Source organism: Ixodes scapularis, unplaced genomic scaffold (genome assembly GCF_016920785.2).
Source record: "Ixodes scapularis isolate PalLabHiFi unplaced genomic scaffold, ASM1692078v2 PGA_scaffold0__279_contigs__length_252992795, whole genome shotgun sequence".
Lineage (NCBI taxonomy): Eukaryota > Metazoa > Arthropoda > Arachnida > Ixodida > Ixodidae > Ixodes > Ixodes scapularis.
The window spans coordinates 122,248,757-122,267,282 of record NW_024609835.1 but is presented as its reverse complement, the minus strand read 5'-3'; the positions used below and the strand labels follow the sequence as shown (position 1 = coordinate 122,267,282).

The window sequence follows — 18,526 nt, the reverse complement described above, 5'->3', positions numbered from 1 at the left end:
ATGTGCAGGCTTACCAGTGCAGTCTCGCCGTGCCAACCATCAAATATATAAAGAGTGACTTATACAGTATAACCTCGTTACAACAGATCTGGTTACTGCAGACATTTGGTTATAACGTACTAATTTATGAAGTTTGGTTGGTCTTCCTGTCTTTGCCATCGAGCCAACTTTGCCTATTACAGATTTTGTTATGACATACATTCATATATAATGGACTACCGTAAAGTTACGAAAGAACGACCACCCTAAATGAAGGAATAAGTCATGAAAAGCATGGGGCGAGCTATCTTTGGGGACACCACAGCAAAACGCGGGAATTCGCTACGAACTCCTGTTTTACGGGAAAGGATAGCACAGGTTACGGATGCAGCAGATTCGCGTTTTACGGCGCAAAAAGCCGCGGAAACCCTCCGAGAACTCGTATCTCACGGGAACGAATGCCGCAAGTTGCAGACGCAGCAGATTCAAGTTTTGTGGTGCAATAAACACATGGGAACCCGCTAAACTTGCCTGTCACGGGAACCGATATTGCACGTGCAGATTGGGGACAAAACTGCGGAAATCCACTAGGAACTTGTATGTTACGGGAACAAATACCGCAGATCACGAATGTAGCAGAGTCGTATTTCACGATGCAATATACCTACACGAGAGACCAACTTGCGTGGAATTGAGATTGCGAGTGCAGATCAAGGACAAAAATGCAGGAATCTGCTACAAACTTTATGTCAAGGAAATTGATACTACAGATTGCGGACGCAGCAGATTCACATTTCACAGTGCAACATACGCTCGGAATTAACTCGCGTGTTATAAGAGCCGATATTGCGTGTGCAGGTCGTGGACAAAAACGCGGGAACCTGCTATGAACTTGCTTGTCAGACGTGCCGGTACAGAAAATTGCGCAGTTGGTGCGATTTCTGGGAGGGTGATGTTTCGGAATTTTTATGTTCGATATTTAGCCAGAAAAATAGAATGGGTGATCTCTCGGGGGCAAGCATTCTCTTAGAACTTTACGATATATTAAAGAATTTGTAAGTAGCTCACCATTCCAATATAGTGCACTCTTTGACATCGCTCAAACATTATGCTGCTTTGGTTCGGTAGCGGTGGCATCTATTTTGTGAACTGATGTCATTGTGCCCGGTGCCTCACAAGCCTTGTATGACCGAAAGCACACAGTGATGACGATCATCAGGGCAGATCAATAAAAAATCACTACCCTTAAAAGTTCAGAAGTCAGCCAGTTCTTTTCTTGTATTCATCCATGTTTGATCAGTCTCTGTGGTTAGAACAGACTCTAGTCCTAATCCACGTCAAAGTCCATTGTAAGAATATCTGTCATTTGGATAGGTACTCCTTTTACAAGAGGCCAAAATCTTCTATCAAGGTCTGTTATAATGAGTTTATACTGTAAACCTACTTTTTTCTGAAAACAACTGGGAAATATGGTAATTCGCGTGTACTTCCAATTGTCTGCTCTCCAATAGCTTTGTGTCATAGCTTTACCTAGCTATAGATTCTGGGCAGAGCCTGCCACTTTGGTCACAGTCCCACCCGTAACTGCGCCGTTCTTCTCGCAGCACGAAATATGGGTGACGAGGCAGCTGAGGCATGAGAACATCATCCCCTACTTCTGCACATTTGTTAAGGGCAACGAAATATGGGCTGTCATGCCCGTCATGACATACGGTAAGTTGGCGGACATGCACAAATGATTTTGTATGAGACCCGTCGAAAGCTTTTTAGTCCTCACGGCTGCAGGCCCTGGGAACAACGATGTCTCTATGGTCACTGACAGAATGAGAATGGCAGGGCATGTCTTTCGAGACGTTAAGGCGTTGTTGAAGGTAGAAGCTCGTGCTTGAAGCGGGACGACTAAAGCTCCTCCCTGCCGTTCTCACCTCGTAAGTGGCTATAGACCATTGCCAATTCGGGGAGGAGCAAGAGATGTTTGATCGACGCCGAGGGTCCTCCGAGCCAATTCTGGGAAGCATTTTGCCAAGGTCGCACGTGGTCTGCTCGTTGATGCGACCTCAAAGAGACATCGACGGCAGTTGGCTTAGAGGTTGTCGGCATGAGCCAAACGCTTTTCGTAACTCCCTACTCATTGTCCTTGCCGCAGTGCACAGCAAACTTGCCCAAGTACATACCTTTCTGCACCCACACCAACACTTTTGGTGTGGATGCAGAACATTTTTAGATTTCTACAATCCCTGCAACATGTACAGCGCGTAAACTAGTAACGTTTTTAAGGCCCGCAAAGGCTGGTTTCTCAATCTATCTTATCGCAATTTACTACAGAGGTGCAAGCAGGTGGTGGAAGTTTACAGTGCTAAAAATCGAGGAATGAACTTTCCGTTCAAAAGAAGAAAAAAGAAAACCTGTTTTGGGAAATTTATGGCACCACTTGGCAATTGATGCACGCGTAGAGAGAAGTGCTGCTGACAGATGATATACCAAGTGAATGCCGGCCGATTCGGGTTCTTTCACAAGATCGTCTGCTATCAACTCGAATCGGCCGGTGCTCCCTCAACGCAGTGTACGTTATCTGTCGGCAACACTTCTCTCTACGAGTGCATTGTCTGCAAAGTGGCAACATAGATTGCCCAGAGCAGGTTTTTTTTTTTTTAATTTTATTTTGATTGAGGTGAGTTTATTCCTTGATTTTTTCACTGTGACCTTCGACCAGCTGCTTGCACTTCTGTAGTAGATTGCAGCGCGATACGTTGAGAACCCGATTTTTGCAAGCTGACTAAGTGCCTTAGAAGCGTTAGTTTACATGCTGTAGGTTAATTATAGATAATAAAAATATCAGCAAGCAAACTTCTTCAGGCACTTGCCAATTGTAAAGTATCAAGCAGGTGCCCAGCCAAAAGGTGGAGATAATCTTAAAAAAAAGGTGATGGGTAGGCACTCTTTAGGCCCAAGAATAAATATGCTGAAGTGGCACAAGGTAGGGTGGGCTCGCTGCTTAGAACCGGAGCATGTACGTTAAGCTTCATTGCAATGCACCGGCGTTTTCGGAGAAGTGGCTAAGGCATAGGGGCTTCTCAAATAGCCAGTTGTGCTCGAAAGTCTGGGTTGTGCACTTGATACGTCCTTTGTTTAGTTTATAGAATGTTTCAAAAGTAGCGTGTGGGCACTTATTTATGACATGGGTGCATGCTCAATACTTAACAGTAGTCGGGTCATCTCTCGGATATCCACAACATCCTTTGTGGGTGTTTCTGTATCATATGGTCATTAGCATTGTGGAAGTTGGGCTGCTTCGATGGAACTTGCTGCCTCGCTTTTTTTCAGGGTCGGTGAGGGACATCCTAAATACTCATTTTCCAATGGGCCTCCCAGAGTATGCGGTGTCATTCATCTTGAGGGACCTGCTCTCTGCACTTCACTACATTCATGTTCGGGGCTACATTCACAGGCAAGTGGATTTTTCGCCCATGGGGATGCTAGGTTGGTAGCGAAGCCTACACTTGTAACTGCTGATCTGGACGACAGCCATTCGACGCTGCGTAAAATAATTATGATGTAAATCCATCAAGCTGAGGTTCTTGTATTTTTCATGCAAACCTTTTAACTTGCGAGGAAAAACGTGGGTATTTTTAGTTGATCTTAAATTGTTTGGTTCATATTCAATTTGAATATTATAATCAATTTCATTTGGATTCGAATCTATTGGAATATTACCACACGTGATTTGCATTGAGTTTTAAATACTCATATTCAGTTCACATTTGAACTCTTGGTATTTGTGTGTCTTATTTAAACACTAGTACCGTATTTACACAAATGTAGGTTGACCCTTTTTTTCAATTTTTGAAAATCTGAAGTGGGGGGTCTACTTATAACCGAACCAAAGCCTTCCGTCGCCGGCAAAAACGAAGCAATCGCAATATCATGAACACCTCGGCTTGTTACGAGTTCAGCGGGCTGTACCTCTAGCATTGCGCAATTCTGTGTGCTCATTTTACAATTTTTTTCTTTTTTTTTTTTGTATTTGCGCTAACGAGTATTATTGATAGCGATTCGCAAATTAACCCGAATGTACGGCGGTGAACAGCGCACGGTTCGGGGGTGGCGACACTTCTTGTAAGAGCCGCTCCGGAGGTTGCTGGAACTGCCTCACGGCTCACTCTCCCCGCAGCTTTTCTTCACGGTTTTTTGCACGATTCACGGTCACACGTAGGTTGATTGAGTGTCAAGGTCGTGCTAGAGCACTAACTACGTCCTTTTGTATTGACATGCACAATCCAGGCAGTTTAGGTTTTCGGTGATCGTTTATGGCCATTCTTCACCCAGAAGCAACCAACGACTTCACTATTGGACGCAAGTTTAACCCATCGGAGCGGGCGATGCTCCAGTGGAGTCTGCAAATCAAGAGGCTTCCGCAGGCCAAAGTCTGGATAGGTGGGGATGCCTTCCTGAGTTTGAAGTCAGGCTTGCAACGTACGCTGCAAAAGTGCACAATCGGTCCCTACTCGAGACGTGCAATGCGATCGCCAAGTAAGCGCGGAAGATGAGGTTGATGCTGTCATTTACGAAGTGAAAAATTTCATTGCATGATGCCGCAGACGTGCTTCGAGAATGTAGCAGTAATGATGACGGGACTGACATCAGCAGTGCGGATGAGTCGTAGTCTAGTGGCGGACGGCGTGAGAATGACAGGGAGCAGCTTCAGTTGTCCCGCATCCAGCGTGCATTTCCTAGTTTCGATAACGCCTGGGTATCTCATGCACCTCACGTGTGCATGCGCAGCCAAAGTATGCCAGAAGGCATTGATCACGTGTTGGAGGCTGGGCTTTCGAAACAAGTACTTGGCCGGCCGTTTTCACGTGTTCGCAATAAAATGTGCTTCTAAAGATTTTTTTTTTTTGGTGTGCAACGACGGGGGATTGACTTACAATTGAGTCGGCTTACAATCGTGTAGATACGGAACATGCTTAAAATGTGACATTGTTGGCACAAACAAGAGACTTCCAGTTTTGTTCTCTCCTTCCACAGCTAGGAAGCTATGATCAGAACTACAAATGCATGAAATGTGATACAGTAGAACCCCGTTGCAGTAACTCCACATGTAGTAAAACTCCGGTTATAGTAAAAGGAAGTACCGATCCCGACTGAATTCTGACTTCTTCTATGGCTCAAAAATCTGATGTAGTTAACCATCAAAACTCAAATACTGGTTATATGTAGTAAAACACAGCGGTGGTAATGAAGTGTTATTTCCCTGCAACAGCATATACTTTCTTGGTGAGAGTGGTGCAGAGCGGCTCCTAGAAACTGCAAAGGTGTGCATTAACTACCAAAATGCTACAGGCTACTGTGATACATTGTGCAATTGTATGTGAATTAGAAATAATGTGGGTTTGCCTACTTGTTAATCATAAAAAGTGGATTATGGGAGTTTGTTATCGGCCACCCTCGTATTCGTTACCATTTGTTGAAGCGCTACGTAATACACTTTACACTACTGTGATGCATTTTCCGGGTTCACCAATTTTTCTTCTCGGCGACTTCAATTTCCCTAGTATACCATGGTCAAACGACATTTTTTGGGGGGATGTACATTCTGCAGATGGTATTTCATTCATTAATCTATGTCTAAATTTCAGCCTTTCGCTATTGGTTCTTCATCCCACCAGAGTTACCTAGTCGACAGCCAATGTATTAGACCTCGTTTTGACTAATCATCCTGAATATGCAACTTTCTTAATGTATCTGGCAGGAATTAGTGATCATAAAGTGCTACATTTTTTTTTCTTAAAAGCGTCGGTAACTAAACCCACCTTTCAATCGAAACAAATTCGTGATTACGGTAAGGCCAACTTTGAGCAAATTAATAATGACCTAGCTTTTTTCTTGGACCAGTATTTGACGAGTGTTTTTATGCGTTCTGTCGAAGATAACTGGGTATATCATAAAGTGTAAATTTATCTCTTATCAACATGTCCCACTAAAAAATATATTCGAAAATCCCCAATCACCATGGTTCACTAAAACCCTAAAACGACTATCAAAAAAAAAAAAAAATGCTTATACTGCGCTGCGAAGTTGTGAGCTGTGAGCATCGCTGGGCTACGTATCAGTGTTCCACAGAAATATACAAAAAGGTAATTGAAGATGCGAAATCAGTTTTTTTTTTTCTCAAATACTCTCCCAAACATGTTAATAAATGACCCAAAAAAATTTTGGAACACTGTCAACAGAAAAGACAGTTTTTCAATTTCACTCAAAACTTGAAGTGGGAATAGTGTCTCGAGTGATGACTGCGCTAACATACTAAATATTATATTTACTGAATCCTTCTCCAATGCTAGCAGCATCAGCTACCCCTTCATAGAGAGTGCTGGTTATTTACCAATGGATGCTATTCTTGTTGACCCTATCGGTATAGTGAATATTTCAGACGAGCTGAAATTGTCTTCTTCTTCAGGAGTGGACGGCATAAATACTAGGTTCCTGAAAAGCACCAAGTTATATTCCTCCCTTATTCTTGCCAAGTTATTTGAACAATCACTCCAAGACGGCGACATACCCTCGGACTAGAAGGTGGGGAAAGTGGTCTCTATTCTAAGAGCTGGTGGTAAACATTCTTCCCACAACTATCGTCCCATTTCGTTAACAAGCATCCCATGTAAACTTCTCAGCACATAATATTTTCCCACCTTGTAAACTCCTTAGAAGCAAATAATTGTTTCACTCCAGTTCAACACGGACTTCGTAAATCATTGTCATGTGAAACCCAGCTTCTGTTGTTCACCCACAATATTCATTCTGTCGTTGACCAAGGCTCCCAAGTGGACTGCATCTTCTTAGATTTTGCTAAAGCATTCAATAAAGTGCGTCATAAACTACCTATTACTACTGAAACTTGCTAAACTTAACATTGACCCCAACGTTCTTGCATGGGTCCAATTTTTTTCTTTTTTGTAACTGTCAATAATGAAAACTCTTCACTTGCATCAGTAAACTCTGGTGTTCCCCAGGGGTCTCTCTTAGACCCCTTAGTATTCTGAATTTATATTAACAACCTACCAGTTAATATGTCTTCATCTGTCTGTCTCTTTGCAGACGATTGTGTAATATAACATGAAATCCGAAGTAACCATGACATTTCCACTCTTCAGTCTGGTATTAACTCTGTGTCTCATTGGTGTGAGTCGTGGTTAATGAAACTTAACATTAGTAAAGGTAAACACATGAGAGTATCCAGCAAACCTAATGACAGTCCTTTGTACTACCTTGATGGCAACTCCTTAGAACAAGTGACATCATACAAATATCTTGAGTATATTGAGTATATTGCTAACGGCATGCTGGGTTATCTAAAACATAATTTTTCCATGGTGCCTGTTTCGCTTAAATCGGTCCTCTATAAAACATTAATAAGACCTAAACTGGAGTATGCAGCCTCCCTCTGGGATCCTGGTCACAATATCCTCGTCACTGCTTTAAAATCCATTCAAAATAGATCAGCCCGTTTCATTCTATCGAACTATCACCGCACTGCCAGTGTCTCGTCAATGAAAGATAGTTTTAACTTTACCATCTCTTTCACTTCGACGTAAAATATCACGCTTATGCCGTCTCCATTAAATTTTTTTTTTCATAATCCAATATTACGCGACCATTTCATAACTCCCCCCCTTTTACATATTGTCTCGTGTTGATAACCAGCACAAAGTTGGAGTCCCAAACTCATTAATCAATACATTTCATTCACCTTTTCTATCACGCACAGCTAAAGAATGGAACCGCCTTTCTGGTTTGATTGTTGCCATAACTGACTCTAAACTTTTTCGAAGTGCCATTGCTAACCATTTTCGCGCTGACTCCTGACCTGTTTATTTCATTTATTATAATTAGGGTTCGGAGTTTTCGGTTTAAACCGATAAAAATCTATAATAGTGCGCTGAATCCATTCTAGGGAATTCGGTTTTAACCGGAAAAGGTCAGTTTTTAGGTTCGGCATTTTCAGTTTAAACCGATAAAAGTAAGCCGAATCCATTCTCTAAAATTACTTTTTAACCGAAAATGGCCTGCTTTTCTGTTGTTTTTTTTCGTTCGTGTCGAGATGGGCGGGGGAGGTGGGGGAGGGGCAGGGGAGAGAGGGCATTGAAAGGTTCGACATTGTGTGACCTCTTAGTGATTGCCCTCTTCCAAGGTTCAACATGCAGCAAAAGAGGTCTTGGGTTGTCCTTGACAGGACATCTGTGTCCTTTCTGTGATCGGGCTTAGTGTGTCAAGTTCCTGGTCCTAAAAAAAAAGTTCTGTTGTGGGCTAAGTAGGGTTTTTAGCTTCATGCAAGATCTGCAGCCAGAGTTTAGTGAGTACACAAAATATGTTGTGCTTCGAAACGCCGCACCGTGTCTCTTTTGGTACTCACATTTGGCTGATTGGCCGATTTTGGATCAGGCAGAGTTTCATCTCGTCAGCTTGCCAGTGTCCAGTGTTAATGTGAGAGGGAATTCTCGAAGCCCAGGGTCATTAACAGCAAAGCATGAGCATGGAGCAACGAGGAGAACCTGGGAAAGTGCATGTGTGTTTACTGTATTAAGATCACAGAAGGTGAAGTTCCATGTTTTTTGGGCACTGACTTGTTAGTACTTCTGTTGTTGTTTTTTTGTTTTTTTACAGTTGCACACATTTGCCAAATAAAATGTTGGTGTTTTTTTTGTTTTGTTTTTTCAATGTATCTGTGCTTTGAGGGATCACAAATATCAGAATTACAAGGATCATCTGATCCGGTGTCCGATGGTGTTCCTTTCGTAGTCACCGAAAAAAATGCTAAACTTTTGTGGGCATAAGTATATGCCGAAAAAAAAAACGAAAATTGAATCTTAAAATAAACATCAAAAAAAGGGTGCCGAATTTTGAAAAAATAAAAACCGAAAATGCGGAACCCTAATTATAATCTGTTTGCTGTATTGTTGATTTGTTACATTTTGTTTTCCTTTTATACATCAACTCATGTTTACAAACAAACCGGAGCGCCCGTAGCGGACGCCACCGGCGCCGCGCATGCGCGATGGGGGTGTGGGCAAGAAGCTCGCCATCGTCCATAAACGAACCATTGGAATGGGATGCTGTCGGCGTCGGTGTGAGTTCCCACACTCTTTTTCGCGTTGGAATTGTTGATTCTACGTCTCCCTGGCAATGTCTGACTACTTGAGCGGCATCAGCAAAATTAACGAGGCTCGTTACTCTACAAAACTCGGCTTGAATAACGTAACATGCGGCGATTGATTCCGCGTGGATGCGGCAAATGGGACGCTAAAGCCTGATTCACGTGGTGAGGTTCTGCTGGCTATTTTTAGTCATGACGTTGCTCGGGCTGGAAAAGCCTGAACCCTTAGCTGAGATGTCGACGTCAATACTGAAAATCACAAGCAGAATCGGACCGAGTGAATCATTCATAACAAGTCTGTGATGGCCACTGGTAACAATCATCAACATGTCCTTATATCTACTGTTTACACCAAGCCTGCTTACCCGAAGCAACCTTCAAACTTGAACGTCTTTTGAGGTTGCACTTCTTATCACAACTACCAGGTCAATGTTTGGTCTACGGGCCGCTGTCATTTGAACGAGCAGACGACATGCAGAAACGTTTGAGAGAGCAGACGACAGTTTGAACGATTAGGCGGCCTTTTGAACGTGATGACGCACTGAACGTATTCCGCAGGTGGTCCGTGCAACTTGACGGTTATACCGCGTTCATGTTGGAACAAAACAAATAAATCTTATGACCACAAGTATCCATGAATTCAATCCAAAGTGCTTCCTGCCCAAGCAATCGCAGTCCGACGGCGTCTGTTGTTCCTTTTCCACGGCCCCTATTCACGGCCCCTATTCATGTTTTCGGACGAACCGAGCAGGCAGAAAACGCATGAAAACTGACCTTCAAACCTTTCCCGACTTTTTTTGGTACAGCCCCAGTCGCAGCGTTTTGACGAGAAGGCAGGTTTTTGTCCGGTTTCTTCCAAAGTAACACAAGAATCCACGTGCCCCATGGCGGCTTCCGCGCACAGCCCCAGACCGGAAGTGATCCCGACGCGCCACCACCGCGCCCTGGCGTAACAGAAATGGGTTTGTGTATACGCTCTCCCCCTCTGCAATGCCTTTGGGCCCTGAGGGTACAATAAATAAATAAATGACGTCTTTCTGAAGGAGCGTCAGTGGTGCTGCGGTCGCACACGATTGTTTCCATTCTCGGGGGCCCGCGATCGTCTGCCATGCAAAACAATAGGCCTAGCAAAACCGAGAAGGTGCCGCATTTTTTTCTGTGTTTGAGATTGAACTGCGCATTACAACTGATCTGCATCGTAAGTGAACTACACTAATTCAAAAAGCAGGTAAAGACCAGACGAAAAATCAAATTGCAGATAAATACGACGTTTCTGTGGCAACAGTCTGGGCCTTGGTAGAAAATGGGAAGTGTATTGAACACATAATCGCCGATGGAAACACTGGAATCTCCAAAAAGCTCCAAAAACTAGAATGTTGACGCATCGCTGCTTGAATGATTTTTACGAGTGCGCTCTGCAAGTCAATGGATTTGTTATGAGAGAAAAAGATTTCGAGGCATCAAGCAGTTAGTTTGAAAGTTTGAAGTTAGTTTGAAAGCGTGTATGTCGAGCTTCACCGATTTGCACAGGAGTGCTAGGAGTAGCGACGGACATGGGGAGGCACCTGGGTTAGTGCAATAGGCTCAGAAATTACACTCCATACTATTACTGTTCTTGTGCAAATAAATTACAATTACTACCTTCCTTGATCCTGATTGTAGGTTGACCTCTAATTTTGAAATGCCGTGCTGAGAAATAGTAGATGTGCTTGTTCGTGGCTTTTTACAAATATTATATTTACGGGCTAAATAAGCAATAGGGGGAGGAGAGTGGGGCTTTAGCGCAACTGAAGTGTTGCTCTTCGATTGATTTTTAAACCATTTTTTGTAGTGCATTGTAAATGGAACCTACTCTGACCAGGGACTTGTTTCTAAAAAAGAAAGCTCTGTGTTAATGAACTCGTCATGAGGGCGCAGACGAGCCGGTGAATATTAAGCATGGCAAAAACCCCGAGTCTGCGGGTAAAAACAACACACTCTAAAAGGAAAAAAAAATAAATAAATGTAGATACGCTAAAGGATTTTTTAGTGTGTGTGTCATTTTCACCCGCTGTCTCGGGTTTCTTTTTGTCAAGCTCCGTGTTCCTTTGGGCCCTTTCTAATTTTATTACAAAAGATAATATGTAACATGCTCCAATATTAGAGAGAAGCCCTTAGTCATTATCAAAAAAAAACTCGTTTAACGATGCAATCCGTTTTTTTTTTTTTTTTTTTTTTTCAAGTGATGTTGAGCAGATGTTAGCATCTGCTCCAAAAGCATCAGTGACTGCTCCGAATCAGTGTTTTGCCTGCTACAGAACCTTCTCCAAGAGGTCAAATGCCACTTCCATCACTGGGAATGGAATAAGAGGAAGAATTATAACCTTATAGCTTGCAGTTTCACATGTTAGAGTAAGGCTTTCTTTTTTCTACTACTACTAATAAGAAGTCACCTCACTAGATTAATTATATACTTGTACCACATATTTTTAACCAAACCTTTTTTTCAAGATGGCGTCGCTTGAGACCTAGTGGTCAGTCAGGACAGCTGTCCTTCCAGGGCAGTTGACTGAGAATCCGCATAAAAGTGTGAGAGTATGTGATGCAGGATATTCACTTACTTGCATGCAAATCATGCAGGAGCATCAAGGCCAGCCACTTGCTTCTGTCTAGCAAAGGCAGAGTGATGCTGTCAGGGTTCCGCTACTCCTGCAACGTCATAGTTAATGGACGCTGGCAGTCAAGGATCCACGCTTTCCCCGAGAATGCAGTCAATACCCTCAACTGGCTGAGTCCTGAACTTCTAGAACAGGTGAAGAAAAACTTCCTCCTTTTGGGCATAACCCAACTTAGAGGGATGGTAAAGTGCTCCTGAAGCTCATGTTGAATCTCGTATCCTTCCAAAGTTAGTGGTGTGATTATGCGAATTTCAAGTTCTTTTTTTTTTCTTCGAGTTTTGTGATTTATTTGTTTAAGGTAAAATTTTGAAGATTTCATATCTCATACTATTTGGACGTGACTGCGGTCTGATAGGGCTGCATTGAGGGTGGACTTCTTGCAGTGCTTGTTTCATCACCATATGCCTTCTACAGCAAGTTAGCATACCGTAAAATACCGGGCAAGCGCCCACTCAAACTTTGGAGACAATCGCAAAAAAATAGGGGATGGGCGCTTGTCCGGTCATCAATTTTACATACCAATGTACTGTGCGTATTTTCTCAGATCTTACAAAGTTTGGAATGGGCACTTAGTGTGGAATGGGTGGATGTGCAGTATTCATCAAAATTAATTGGGGGGCTAGTTGGTTGAACATCTAGACCAAAGGTGGCCAGGCTGACCCGGCCTAAGAGCCGCAAACAGAGCCACAAAACTTCCAAGAGCCGTGGGGGGGAGGGGGAGGGAGAGGAGGAGGAGGAGGAGGAGGAGGAGAAGAAGGGGGGGGGAGCAAACTTTTGTCCAGAGCAATAAATGAAACTCGAATTATTTTCAATCTATTTGATTAAAACACAGTCGAACTGTACGTAAGGTAGCAGTAGCACAAGACTAAGAAACAGCAACCTGTCTTTCGATTTAAAACGCGTTCCATTTCTCTTTTTGGGGAAGTGCTCGTGTGACCGAAAGGAAGGCTGGGGGGGGGGGGGGGGGGAGGGGGGGGGGGGATAAGGTAGGGGTAGTTGAGGAAGCCGCGAGCCGCACTTTAACACGCAAAGAGCCGCATGCGGCTCGCGAGCCGCAGCTTGGCCACCCCTGATCTAGACGGCGGTTTAAAAAGCGCAAAGGACTAAAAAGAGAAGAAGGGGACTGGACAGAGCACATAAGCGTTCTATCCTGTCCCCTCCTCCTCTTCTTAGTCCTTTGCGCTTTTTAAACCGCCGTCTAGATGTGCGGTATTCTTTGGTAGACTAAAAGTTTTAAAAACACTTGGAACTAAAAAAGCTTGGTACTATTGAAACAAAGGAAAGCAAAGCGGAAGCCATAAAGAAAACTGGATTTGCTTTGAAGCTTAGTATATAAATTGAGCAAACTACCTATATTACATTTCTTTGTCTTCACTGAAGAATATACTTTTATATATTTCTTTATTCTTTATTGAATAATTACCCCACAGTGCCCAGGGGCATTACCGCAGGGGGATTTACAGAGATGAAAAAACACATCTTCATTCAAACGGCACACTTCTTCCATGAGTCGATTTCATTGTGCAATCATTCAAAGAAAGAAAGAACTGGCAAACATGCTTGATCTTGGCACGCTACTCTCTAATTTTAAGACTATGATCATTCCGATTAGATGCATAATAGGGTTGATTTAGGTAGGTCTCGCTATTTATTCCAGTTTTATTTTGGGCTGTTGTGAACAGAAATTTTAATCACAATTTTTCCCGACTCTGATTGATGATTATTTTTTGAACGCCTCAGTAAAGAAGTTATCATGTGATATTATAAATTGATGAGGTGACAAACAGCAAGATCCGACTTGAATTGAAACTAGCACGCCATCTTTATGTTTAGCATTATGGTGTATAGTGCAAAAATTTAACTTGAAAACTTCTGAAAGCAGACTTTCTTTCTGCTCTTATGTCAGCAGACTGCTGTTCTATGATCTGCCACGTGCCCTTTGACCATAACCAAAACTGCTGTGCTAAATGGTGTGTTAAGAATCCTTCACCCTTACTGATTCTTAATCCCAGTTGCTTTTAATTGCGAGATGCACCAGGTTAGATCAAAGCTGAATTTATTTTGAGCACAGGAGGATAACCTAACAGCGCTAATTTGTTTAAATCTGGCAATTGATTCTGGCAGCTTGGGTTGCCGGATCCCCGTAAGTGTCTCGTCTGCAGCTTCCGCACTTTCTCGTTTAACAGTGGCCGCCGCCGCTTTTCTGTACACGGAACTAGAGAGCCTGGATTTACAAGAGGGACCAACTCAAACCATAGAGAGCAACAACAGATGCTTGCATGTGCGCAAGCATGTGTTCTTGCTTGGCAGGAGCATAGCAAGCAGGGAAGTGGAGCAAGACTGAGACAGTTGCGGACGACCAATAATTCGGCCCCCTCTTTGCACCTTGTCTCGCAAGTGCTGCCCATAAACCACATGACCCCTGCCGAGCAGTTGGCAACACTCTGAAATCGAGGCACACTATGCAGAACCTGATGGGGTACAACTCGAAGTCGGATATCTACAGCGTCGGGGTCACCGCCTTTGAGCTGGCCAATGGTGTGGCTCCGTTCACGGGCATGGCACCCACCCAGATGCTGCTGGCCAAGCTGCGAGACCTCGTGCCCAGGCAGGCGAGCAGCGCCCTCTGTGACGGGACTGCTGTCAAGGCATCTAGCCAAGGTGGGCTGCTTTATGTGCGGCAAGTCGACTGCGAGTGCCTTGTCCGCACTCTGTTCTGCACTTGCTTTGCTGTCGGGCAGTTTGTGCGTTGCTTTGCAAGATGCTTAACATACAGGGCATTTTATTTAAGACCTTCGCAAAAAGAGCTCTCTGGCCGCCGCCATATTGCGACTCGAGCGACGCCATCAGCCAGAAATTTCTGCCATCCACCTGAGCTGTGGAAATCCGTTCAACGCGACTCCCCACTTGCATTGTGCATTCGGAGTTTTTCGGCTTTCCTCGGAACTTTTTACTTTATTTGCCTATTCAGGATGCTTACCCTCTGTGTGTTATCTTCCACTTTGAGAACTAGGGGAACCAGAGAATACCAGGGCTTGTAGCCTGCTCAGCCTTCGCAGGAAACAAATGAAGAAAGCGAACGTCAAGCAGCCCACGACGTGGGTTCTTTCGACATTCTTCGAGAATTATTTACATTGAGATAATCTCTGAAAATCCTCCCCGACTATGTTCCCAGTCTTCGCGAAAAATAGCTGATATGGTCAGACACATTTGTTCAATTGCTTTGGTGTTGTGAAAAAAAAAGAATATAATATATATATACCTATAATAAAAAATAAAAGGGGAGCTTTCTGCAAAACATGCCATAAAACAAGCCGGATTCCTTCCAATCGTCGTGAAGTGACTCGTCAACACTGTATATTGGATGTGCTGTGTTATTTGAGACCTTTCTCAAATCCTGTTCGGATAACACGGCACCGTGGGGTATGGTACACTATATGGTGTTCGATTAATAAGACTTTTTTAATATCATGTTGTGAGGAGGGAATACCCGTGCATTTCGGCTATCCTGTGTGGCTAAATATTTTGGACCGTTAAGACCTTTGTAGATTGACGCGGCTGAGCGTATGGTGTCGCAAAAAAAATCAACATAAAATTAAACAAACATTTTAGTTGCATTTTTTTTTCGTGCACGGACTCACCAAAAGTAGCTTTCATTTGTTTGTTTTAGTTCCAAAAAATAGTACAGTGCTTCTTAAAGACCGTGATAAATTCTATTTGCCACAGAACACAAAAGAAAATATAAAACGCTGCAATTCAGCCGCCCCTGGCTATCCGGAATCGTGCCTATGCAGGCTGCCACAGCCCACAGATGAGAAAACCCACAGCCCAGCATAGCCGGGCAACACTGACGTACACTCTCAAAACCAGGGACGCGCGCTGCAAATTGCTTCGGTCGAGGCTGCCGCTGCAAAGGTCTACACGTTTGTTTCAAAAAGAAAACCCAAATGCTACACTAATGCGATGTTTGCAAGTGAGTTATGTGGCAAGGGGGACATAATATACGTAATATCCCGAGTCATCGCCCACCCCCCAACCGCCTGAAATTCGTTAAAAAAGTGGGGTGGGCCATGTCTCGGTGGGTGAGCACAAACACTTGAAAAAAAGCGGAAAAAACCGCCTATTTTTCTCTGCGTATCTAGCGCTGATGCACAAGAGATACATCAAACTCAAAACTCGATTTAGTTTCATTGTTTTATAGAAAAAAATGCTCACGAAAGAATATTTTACTATAGCGAAGACCGTTGCTTGCATACGCGCTAGAAACACCGCCGATCTGCATATAGCACGAACGTTTGTTCCGTGAAAGAATGTCACCATTATGTTCTCCCAGTTAGTAAAAAAAAAGAAAGAAAAGTCTACAAGAAAATAGAAAAACCGACCAGGCGCAACGAGCGAGCGAGCGGACCAAAGAGGCGACCAAGAGCAATGCTGGGAAAGCGGGAACGCCGGTGGTCGCGTTGGCAAATACTTTGGCGTCGGGCCAAGTCGAGCGCCTTGTCAATTGCAAGCTCTTGCGCAACTTTCTTGTTTGGTGCGTACATACGTGCGTCCGTGCACGGCGGGCTATCAATGCACGGTTGGGACGCTCTGTAAACGTCTGTGTAGGACGTTCCAGCAAAGCTTTATTTACGCTTTGGCTTTGCCTAAAATATTGCACAACAGCGGTCGCGACGGGCGGGAAGAAGGAGCGGGTTCGCGGTGACCTTACTTCGGCAGAGACAGACTTTGACCTAACATTCCGCGGTTACGTTAACAAACTCTTATTTTGTTATCTCCATCGTTTTCTTTTCGCACGGATACACGACCACTTTGGGGTCGCTCACGGAGGAAATGCGTAAACAAAAAAAAAAGTGTCTTTCCCTCCTTCGTTTCACTTTGTCACGGACGTCCTCCAACTGTAAGGTCCGCGGCCGCGTCATTCGGGTAGGATGAGTGTTCGCGGATCCCAGAGTCCGCGCTGGGGTATTTGAAGGGGTGGGCGATGACTCGGTGTTTTTCCGGAAATCGATATTGGCCCCAAAAATGGGGTGGGCGATGGCTCAGGGATGGGCGATGACTCGGGATATTACGGTAGGCCGATAATCGTCACAATAAGTAGGTTAGAGTTTGTTCGCAAACTTGTCGAGCGTCATCAAGAACCACTAAATAAGTGAATTTTAGGAAGATCTGGGGTGCGTGGGAGGCGCGGTGGTGGGCTCAAGTTACCACTCGTCCAACAGGTTCAAGGCTACTGGTGCAAAAACACCTTTCGTGCGGTTTTTCTGTCTCTTATCATCCGTGTTTTCGCACTGCCAGCGTTGCACCCGTCGCACGAGTGGTAGCTTTAGCGTGCTGCCACGCTTCCCACACTCCTGAATTCTTTCTGAAATTTACTTAATTGAAAGCACATGTTATTTTTGCTAATTAAGCAGTTGATTAACGAATTTTAGTTAATTATGTGACGTATCGTGACGATTAGCCCCCTACGTTAGGTCCCCCTGGCGGTCTAACTCCCCTGCACGGACAGCATTAGTGTAACTTTCGCAGCTTTTTTCAGAACAGACCTGTAAAGCCTAAAGAAGACACAGTTATGGGTTCTCAAACCAGAGTTCCAGGGAATTCAGGGGTTCCCCAAGATACCCTCGCGGGTTCCCCGAGCTCTTGAATTTCCTTGACCGTCTCTTTTTCTCAGTGAAGTGTTTCTCCAATTTAAGCACCATTTTAACGAAACTGAGCAGACCCATTGATGCATAACTATGGGCAAGACACTCCCTGTTATCCACATCATTGCCTACGATGTCCGTAAGCTCTTCCCCGCCTTATTGCCTTTATGTGAGACTGGGAGCGGTTCCTTTACTAACAGTCGAGAGAAATAGGGGTTCCTCCTGTCGAAGGGTTTGATAATCCCCGAGCTACGGGGTGTTATGAATCAAGGGGCTGGCCCTAAAATCGGCCAGAAAGGTTCAAGTGTGCACGCAATGAGCTCAAACTATCGCCAAAGGCGCATTTCAGTGGTGGATAGTACTACCTCGTGAGATTTCAAGACGTAGCTCTGCTCCTGTGAAAGGTTCAAACAATGCTTTTGACATTTTTTTTTACAGCAGGCTGCAACACAGACGACCTAGGTAACCAAGAGTCAGGCTTGTGGCGCCATCTCCCGGTAGGCACGTCAAGCACCTTGTCGAAAGCAGACAGCGCCGTCGTCCGCTCGTCGTGCCTGTCGGGAGGTGGCCACCTCAAGCACAACTCTCGGTTATTTAGGTCATCTGCATCGGAGCTTGCCATGAAATATTTCGATGGTGTGGTAACTTTGCATAGGAAAAGTTTGAACAACGCTACGTCTTAAAATTTCACAAGGTAAAATTCACCTTTACTGAAAGTCTAAGCTCGTTATGTGCAGGTGTCGATTTTCCCAGTTAATCTTAGAGCAAGCCTTTCAACTCGTAGCACCCTATATAGAGCATTTCAATGTAACTCAGCAAACTTAGAAATCTGCTGCCTTTCTGAGCGAGTAGGAGCATTGGAACGAGGCTCCTACTCACTTTGTTGGCTGTCGCCATAAGCTGCCTTGGTGACTCCAAGACAAAGCACCGGCCTATGCATCCCTAGATCGTCCTCTAGGCATTGTCCTAGACGTCGTAAAGATAACAGCTTCCATTCGATTTTGGCTCACGACAATCAATGTCTTGACGTGCATTCGCATAGTGGGTTGTCAAGTAATAATTCTAAACGGCATTTGCTGATCAAGCTAACA

The 18,526-nt window shown here is 44.1% G+C and overlaps 1 protein-coding gene across 3 annotated transcripts in view; it reads left to right on the top strand.

Annotated features, from left to right (window-relative positions):
- LOC120845972 (STE20-related kinase adapter protein alpha) overlaps positions 1–18,526 on the top strand; it is a 44,144-nt gene that overhangs the window by 7,588 nt on the left and 18,030 nt on the right. For all 3 annotated transcript variants that reach the window (XM_040217541.3, XM_040217540.1, XM_040217542.3), the window contains 4 exons: positions 1,584–1,692; positions 3,304–3,427; positions 11,753–11,924; positions 14,259–14,451. In XM_040217541.3, coding sequence (XP_040073475.1) covers positions 1,584–1,692; positions 3,304–3,427; positions 11,753–11,924; positions 14,259–14,451 — 598 coding nt within the window. The remainder of the gene's footprint in view (positions 1–1,583; positions 1,693–3,303; positions 3,428–11,752; positions 11,925–14,258; positions 14,452–18,526) is intronic.